Source organism: Fistularia commersonii, chromosome 35 (genome assembly GCF_037954325.1).
Source record: "Fistularia commersonii isolate RoL2024-O1a breed Wild chromosome 35, RoL_Fcom_v1.0, whole genome shotgun sequence".
Classification (NCBI taxonomy): domain Eukaryota; kingdom Metazoa; phylum Chordata; class Actinopteri; order Syngnathiformes; family Fistulariidae; genus Fistularia; species Fistularia commersonii.
Genome location: NC_141318.1, coordinates 4,758,194 through 4,766,302, shown reverse-complemented (window position 1 = coordinate 4,766,302; position 8,109 = coordinate 4,758,194). Strand labels below are relative to the sequence as shown.

At 44.6% G+C, this 8,109-nt stretch overlaps 1 protein-coding gene across 1 annotated transcript; it reads left to right on the top strand.

The window, feature by feature from the left end:
• Positions 1 to 925: 925 nt before the first annotated feature.
• On the top strand, positions 926 to 3,487 carry coq7 (coenzyme Q7 homolog, ubiquinone (yeast)). The gene is made up of 6 exons (XM_086142800.1): positions 926 to 1,105; positions 1,400 to 1,572; positions 2,164 to 2,278; positions 2,438 to 2,577; positions 2,732 to 2,800; positions 3,070 to 3,487. Exons 1-6 carry the CDS (start codon positions 1,021 to 1,023, stop codon positions 3,145 to 3,147), a joined length of 660 nt encoding a protein of 219 aa, XP_085998926.1. The 5' UTR covers positions 926 to 1,020; the 3' UTR covers positions 3,148 to 3,487.
• The last annotated feature ends 4,622 nt before the right edge of the window (positions 3,488 to 8,109 follow it).

Genomic DNA, 8,109 nt, shown 5'->3' with positions numbered 1-8,109 from the left:
ATGTCTGGTTTCCTCCCGCAGGCCAAAGATATGCAGGCCAGGTGAACTATGTGAACTCCCAATTGCCTGCTGAGTGTGGGATTTGTTTGTGCTGCGATTTAGCCGGGCAACTGTGACCTTTCCAGGGATCTGTCATTTCTTGCTCAGCATGTCGCCCCGCAAAGGGATGAGCAGCCGGGTGAATCCTGAGTGAATCTTCCCGAGTGATAAAAATCCATCCACAAAGAATCCATCTTTAGAAAAAGAATGCATTAAAGAGAAGACATAGGAATAAGACAGCCAAGAGGGATAACCTCTGTTTGAATTCAGTTGCGATGGTGATGATATGAAGCGTGCACAGCTTTTCAAAATGTTTGGATCGATCCGATAAAAGAAGCATCCATTAAGCAAAATCTATGTGATAATAATAATAATAATAATAATAATAATAATAATAATAATAATAATAATAATAATAATAATAATGATAGTAATAATAATAATAATAATAATGAGACTTTGATGTGTTTGTAAAGACAGCTACTGTGTTGTAAGCTGAGTCACTTGACAGAGACAGAAAAAAGGGTAAACCTTCACAAGGGATGAATATAGTTAGGGAAAAATTGATATAGTTAATACAACGGTGGCAAAAAAGGCTAAGTGTTTCGCCTAAACAGAGTATATACTTTGTTGAAGTGTACATTTTTTCCGAAAACACTGATAACCAGTAGAAATCCAGTCATCATAATCATTTAAATTCGGATTTAAACCAAAGAGAAAATTGTGGTACGTTAAATCAAAACAACACCAAAAATAAAAAATCAAAATAGTAATTATTATTATTATAAACAGTCGTTACGCAAGTTTTTTGTTTTTTTTTCGTCGTTGCGCAAGGTGTGATAGGTCGGGCAGCGGTGCGCGAGCCTGTGTCGTCATAAACCTGCGACAGCAACGCCTACAACCAACCCGTTTGAGTTTCAATGACACGTTTCGCTGCTTTCTCCGGTAACTCGGGTGGATAAAGCAGCGGCGGAGACGAGTATGCAGAGGGCCGCACGGACAGCGCTGTGCGGCTGGAGCCACACGGCCGGTCCCACGCTCTTACGGCGGTGTCTGAAAGCCAACGGTGAGCACCGGGTTCGTAGCTAAAAGCTAACATGCTAGGCGTGCTAAAAACACCGGCCCGCTCACGGAAACTTATCCTCTGAATTACAACACAGCCTGTGTTGACTGTTCTATATATTTAAATTAATTAATTTCTCTTCGGCTAACCCACTCCAGGGTGTCATTTTCTAGTAACCTTTAGTTAACTAAACTCCTTATGAAATGGCTTACATCACATAGCAGGTTAGCTCACAAAGGGTATGAACCTTTGACCTCTGGCTCCTAAAATGCCCGGATGTTGCCTTTCCGTTTGTAGCGTCGCTTGGCTCCCGGACGTACGGCGTGGTGCCGCCTCCGCGCGACGCCGAGGAGAAGGTGATGCTGGACCGGATCCTGCGTGTGGACCACGCCGGAGAATACGGCGCCAACCGCATCTACGCCGGCCAGATGGCGGTGTTGGGCAGATCCAGCACCGGCCCGCTCATCCAGGTAGACCGCAGGGCTGCTGGGACGCAGTTCGGGCTGATGGGAGGAACCATCATCCCCTGGGAGGGGGATCAAAAAAACAAATTCCATTAACCTTAATAAAAAGTAAATAACGTTTTAGTTGGTTCCTGCGAGTGCGTTTAAATAAAAAAAAAGCAATTGCACAGAGATTTCAATCATAAGTTACCCCTTAAAGTTTGCAGTATTTTCTCTTGGAGTCCAACAAATGAATGAGTGAACACTTATTGTTCTTATTTCAGAAGTGCAATGAAATTTGCACAGCTGCATCTCTGTCAGCAGCAAGTAAAATAATAAATACTCACACGTCGCATTTCAGACATTCACTCACTTAAAAAGAAAGCGCGGTGAAAATTAAGGATACATCTGTATTCATTAAGAAGTAGTGTAATGCACTAGGTAAAAGACAGTTGTACAGATACTGTTTCTTTTGGCTCTATTGCACATATAGTACCGGGCATAAATAAGATTGAGATTTTTAAGATGTAGGCATTGATTATACGAGGAGTTCTGTTGGCCACCACGGAGACCAACAGCACAGTATCTGATCCTCGCTTTTAACGCGTCCTCCTGTAGGAGATGTGGGACCAAGAGAAGAAACACCTGGAGAAATTCAATGAAATGCTCGCGGAAAACAGGGTTCGTCCCACAGCACTGTTGCCCCTTTGGAACATCGCCGGGTATTTATTAGGTGGGTACCAATTGTAAACACACAACGGTGCAGAATCTGAACCAGCACCTCTGTCTGATTCCTTCATAACATGTTTGTTTATAGGACGCACAGTTGAAGGTTTGCCTCATTGCTAACAGATTTGGCTTTATTAAATCTTCCTGGCGTATTTGCACCCAGGAGCTTCCACTGCACTCCTGGGGAAGGAGGTGGCCATGGCGTGCACCGTGGCGGTGGAGGAGAGTATCTCGGAGCACTACAACAGCCAGATCAGGGCCCTGATGGAGAAGGACCCCGAGAGATACACCGAACTCTTGAACGTGAGTCAAAAACGTCATGGCATAAAATATCTCCGAGCCAGGGTTTCTTCTTGGCGCCCTCGCCATTTTTGCACGGATAACACCCATACCGCCGGCGCCGCATTTTAAGTCAAACACTGTGAGTTGACTTAACACACGGGTGTATTCTACTCAGGTCATAAAGGAATTCCGAGACGACGAGATGGAGCACCACGACACCGGGCTGGAGCACGATGCTGAAACGGTACATGCGTTTTCGTGACATCTGTTCAAAGCATGAAGCATGTAAAATCCATATTTTAGGATAAATGTTCAGTTCTCTGATGAGAAGTGTGCGCAAATATTTTTATGTAATTTATTTGTACCGTGCTCTTTCCCTACTCAGTTTACTAGTATCTTGTGGATCCTCAAAAACCTGATCCAATTGTTAAACATATTTTTAAATTGTCTTGTTTGAGCCCTGCAGTTTCTTCACAGTGGGGGCTGGAAGCTGACTGGTCTCTTCTGTTTCAGGTACCAGGATACTGGCTGCTAAAAAACGCAATCCAGGCGGGATGCAAAGCGGCGATATACGTCTCTCAGCGCGTTTAAAGACAACTAGCGTTTGTTTTTATTGGCAGTTTTGATACCTCAGCTGGGTCCTGGAGTATATCTGATCTGAATTCACAGCGGCTCCCTGTAAATAATGTAACTGCCGGAATAATACCAGGTGGTATGGATATTGTAAAAAAAATATATTGAAACATGAAAAGTGATCGATTGCTTTGCCGTGCACAATAGATTTAGTTGAAGAAGGCGGAGGATGGGCCTCCTCCTTCTGGTGTTACAGTGTCAAAGGTTAGCGCCGTTTGTGTCTTTTATTGCTTCATTTTGCCTGCACCCTATCAGGGATAGAGAACTGGTGCAATAAATGTAATTTGCTACAAGAAAATACCCCACCCTGCTTTTTCACACCCTTTTTCAAAGTTTGCAAATTGCCCAGATGTGCGAACGAGAGAGTAAATAGTTGTCCGTGTGTATATGTGGCCTGCGATTGACTGGCGATCAGTCCAGGGTGAACCCCACCTCTCGCCCGATGGCAACCGGGATAGCGACCCCGAGTAGTATAAGTGGTAAACAATGGATGAATGGACTTTCACCGCCTTTCAGTATCACCAGCTAAAGTGTTAATTTAAAAAAAAAAATGAAGCCATTGAAGCACGCAGGTTCCAAGACTGAGGAGGATACTGCATTAAATAGTTTTTAATTTGTCAAGAAAAATACTGAAAAAAAGACAGCTGATTTTTACATTATTTCAAATCGGAAAAAGTACCTGTGAGGAAATATAAATCTAATGCTACAGTGGGCAAGAGGACAGGGAGGAAGAAGAAGATACATGGGAGAATTATTGATCACGATAGAATGTATCAGATCATAAATCCTCCTCTCATCTGTCAAACTGTCCTGTGAGTTGATTGGATAGATGAGATCCTGTTTTTTTTTCCCCATAAATTGATTGGAAAAATTAGTTTGACAGCTCGTCGCCTTGTAAGCGTATTAACTAACCAGCCCGGAAAGTTGGCAAACGGTCTCCTTTCGAAATCAGCGAAAATCAACTAAAATTAATTTGTACATTTTGTCCCTTTTGTCCCCGGTCTTTGACATATTTATTCTGGCTCTCCAGATCTCCAGTGTCTGAGCCCCCACCCGCCGCTGGGGCTGCTAACCTGGAGATTTCTGACTGCACAGGGGCCACGGCAGCTAAAGTGCAACAAAAAACCTGCAAGTGATTTGCCGATCAGCGAAACTCTTCGCGAGACCTTTGTTGTTTTTTTTCTCCCGACCAATCGTGAGACATTTTTTTAAGTAGAGCAGGGATCGGGTGTAAAAATCACAAGTATTTGTCCTCACGCCGATACTGGCCAGCCATATATGTGTACGTGTATGTATAGTATACGTACATCCTGCACATATATACTAGATTCAGTTCTGTAATGGGAGCCGGAGCTGGGAGTCTCACCGAGGTGAGCGGTAACCAGGTTTACTGGCTCTGATCTATTTTGCCCCGCATGAGGTCAGAGGAGTTATTTTAGCCGGGGCGGGTTTGCATATCGGACCCGACCCCGGGGGTCAACATGCTCCGTGCCCCCCGCCGCCGCCGCCGCCGTCCCTTAAAAACTGGCCCAATGTACGTGGCCCATTCAAACAAACCCTCGCCGCCGCCGCCGGCGAAACCACGAAATGTTTACGAGGCGGGTTTTTACTGCGTCGTTCCCGGTCAGTAATGTAAAGTCTGAGGTTGTAAACTGAAACATTTGAAAGCCGATTCCCCGGCATCCGTCGCATTGTCAATCAAATTTTAACAGGTTGCATAATGGCGATATTGTATATTGTTTTTTACCCGTTTTGTATCTATTAATAGCTTCAAGCTGTCAACAATGACTCTTCAACTCGAGATTATCCACCAAGTTCCCGATCCTGTTGCATCAGGAAGTCGCGCTTTAGGTCACCGGCTTTGCACAGGCGGCGTGACACTCGGGGTCGTCGGACGTCGGATGATTGATCGCGCTGACAGCTTCACGCAAGGTGCACCTGCTTGTGGGAACGAGCGAGCGGTTCCACTTGCGCCGCAGGCGTTAATAACCCCGGGCGTCCGCGAGTGCGAAGCGCTTCGATTCATCGTCCGAGCCTCCGTTCTGCAGGCATCTGTGGTCACCCGGAGTTCATGTGAATTGTTTAGGTTCTTTTCTCAGATTCACGTCCAAAGGAATCTGCTGAACCACTACCTGAGAAATTGGCAACGGGGGGATTGAACAGGGCAATAAAACTTAAATAAACTGGGACTGTCTTGCTATCCGTGAATAATTGAGGCTGTAAATTTTGAGCAGTACCAACAATACAAATCCCTAAAAGTCATACACGCTTTCGGATACAGATTGTATCGCCTCTTGGCTTGGATCTGTGCAGACTGTCAGTCAGCAGACTCCTCTTTGGTTTATGGTGACTAATAGGTAGCATAAGGTCCATCTGTAGTATTGAGGAGCCTCAGGGGATTAGATATTGTTTCATATGTCTGCTAGCTTTCAGACTTTGTCAACACACTAATATCCCGGCGTTTCATCTCGCATCGGGCCCCTTAATGCGGCAGAACGAAGCATGCAATATTCTAAGCTAACAACAGTTTTGTAATCTGATATTTTTGAGGACTTTTCCAGATGATAGCCGTAAATAAACGCGTTTTACACATCGTATAATTTCTATATTTTGAGCTAAATTATTAGGAACTGAAACATATAGTCTGACGTTGGGTGCGCAAAGACATTTGAACGTCGGTTTCAAGGTTCCACAATAAAACAAGTGTTGGTTTTTTAAATTGAACACATCGTGAAGTCGACTTATTGACGTGTTCGAGGAGAAAGAAGCGGAGGTCCTTTTATATGTGTTTTTTATAAAACGTTGTAAACCTTCAAATACGGCTGTAAAATTCCTTAATGCTCGATTCAACTCTTGTTAAGGTTTAAGCTAGTTCCTACTTTGACGGGGCTTTAGTGAAGAAGGCTGAGAAGGCATTTGTATCTCTAGCTGATAGCGATTTCATATTCTGCGTAGCGCTAAAGCTAAGTAAAGAATATAGTAGCTTAGCAAAAAGACTGCGCACAGAGAGAAGGGGGTTCTCTGTTAAAGACAACACAGCATAATGTTAAGCTTCAACAATTTAATCCTTACATCCATTAAACAAATTGTAAATATGTTGGCAAGCGCACAGACGTAGAGTTTTCTGTTTTGCATAAAGCTAAAGGTGTACCGGTCTTTGTAGCTGGTGCTAATAAGCAATTACCACATATAGGAGCTATTATTCTCCTACATTTGCCATTAGTTATTTTAGAAAATAGCCACTATAGAGATTTATTTTTCTTCATTTAAATTTGCTTCAAATTTAAATGTCACGCTCAAGCTAACGCTACCACATTTGCTAATCTGTAATAACCAGCTATATTTTACACCAAGAGAATTTCAAGATCAGTAGAGTTCCAGCAAACCTGATACTTTATTTAACGTATAAAATACAGCAACTGTTGAAGTTTCTGGCAGGGGAGATATTCCCTGTGAGAGCTCAATATTCATCCGCCACGTTCTTCTCAAAGGCAGTCGTAGGTTTTATGTTTCTCTAACGACGACTGCAGACGTCGCGCACGTGACTCGCGGCCTCCGTGAAGCCGACGCAACAGCTGGATATCGATGTTATTATGATGTGTGATGAGCTCTGCCTAGTTTACTGTTGGGATGGAAGGGATGGGGAGGAGCGGGGGGGGGGGGGGGGGGGCGCCATATAGGTAACGCAGATGCTAGCTGTCATGTCGCCATAAATTCCACGTCAGACTCAGCCTTGGACTTGAAGGCAGGGTTTCCTAGAAGTCGGAGAGACAAATCGACGACTTTTCTTCACTTATGGTTATCCAGGTCGGCGGCTCCCTTTGCAGCGGCGTGGGCTGAAAAAAAAAAAAAATAGCGGCGCGACGCTATTAATAGCGACCAGTAAACATATTTAAAGTTGCTTGGTATGTTTATGCATATAAATACCTGGAGCCTGATGTCATGGCGTGCTCTAGTTTACCGTGCTACTCTGGGTCAGTTTCAAAGTCAGCATGGTTGCATTAAATGTATGCATGCCCCCGCCCGGCCTTTTTGGCGACTGAGCCCCCCCCCCCCGAGGAAGGAGCGCTTGACTGTATGCGCGAGACAACAAGACGTGATGCGAAAGAGGTGACATCACCCGGGCCGATATGTCAAGATCGATGGCCACTCGCGGCCCGCGATGACCAACCAAGGTCGGGCTCCGGGGAATCTGTTATCCAGCTGGAATCCTAACATTGTTGTTAATGCCGTCACTGCCAATTTGATGTATTTCTTGTAACTCGAAAAAATAACACCAGAGTTTATTTGAACGGTATGCTTTTGTATTTCAGGTCTGTGTAACGCACGTGTACTTGCAAGTGTAAGCAACTTATCTGCAGCATTGAGAGTGTGCTGTTGCTGATCAAGTTTACTTAAATATATAAAATGGCCAAACCATGTTAGCCATGTTGCTAACCATGTTAGCCTTGTTGTATCTTAGCAGTAATATATACTCAGTGTAAGCAAATGTATGATAGCATCATCCTACAGAACAAGACATATTGAAGAGCGTAGATTTGATCTCTTTATGTAGATTATCTAGGACACGCAAGGAATCAATCACGCGGACTAACCATGCTAGGTAATTGCTGAAAAGGCTTAATCTGCTCCTTATTGTATTACCGCGAGTGGAGCTGTGGAGCACGGCACGAACCCTGCACTGGTATCCATCACCGCGGTGACAGGCCGGGCCGTTCATCCAGCATGACTCCAAGGCCACGCCGCTCGTGTCACGAGCCCCGTAGACACTTGAAACTGTTGGAGGAGACGGCGAGGCCATGAGGTGAGTTCCAAGGGAGGGAGTTTGACCCGTGGGACCAATGGTGCCCCTCCCTTTCCAAAAACATGCTATCATTTAGCATTCACCACACAACCGCAGAAACTGCCACAGAAAAATTT

Excerpts from the sequence above, each read along its gene's own strand:
- coq7 (XM_086142800.1), top strand. The coding sequence starts at position 1,021 with ATGCAGAGGGCCGCACGGACAGCGCTGTGCGGCTGGAGCCACACGGCC. Across the intron at positions 1,573-2,163 it reads GCACCGGCCCGCTCATCCAG|GAGATGTGGGACCAAGAGAA; the intron begins GTAGACCGCAGG and ends GTCCTCCTGTAG. Across the intron at positions 2,801-3,069 it reads TGGAGCACGATGCTGAAACG|GTACCAGGATACTGGCTGCT; the intron begins GTACATGCGTTT and ends CTTCTGTTTCAG.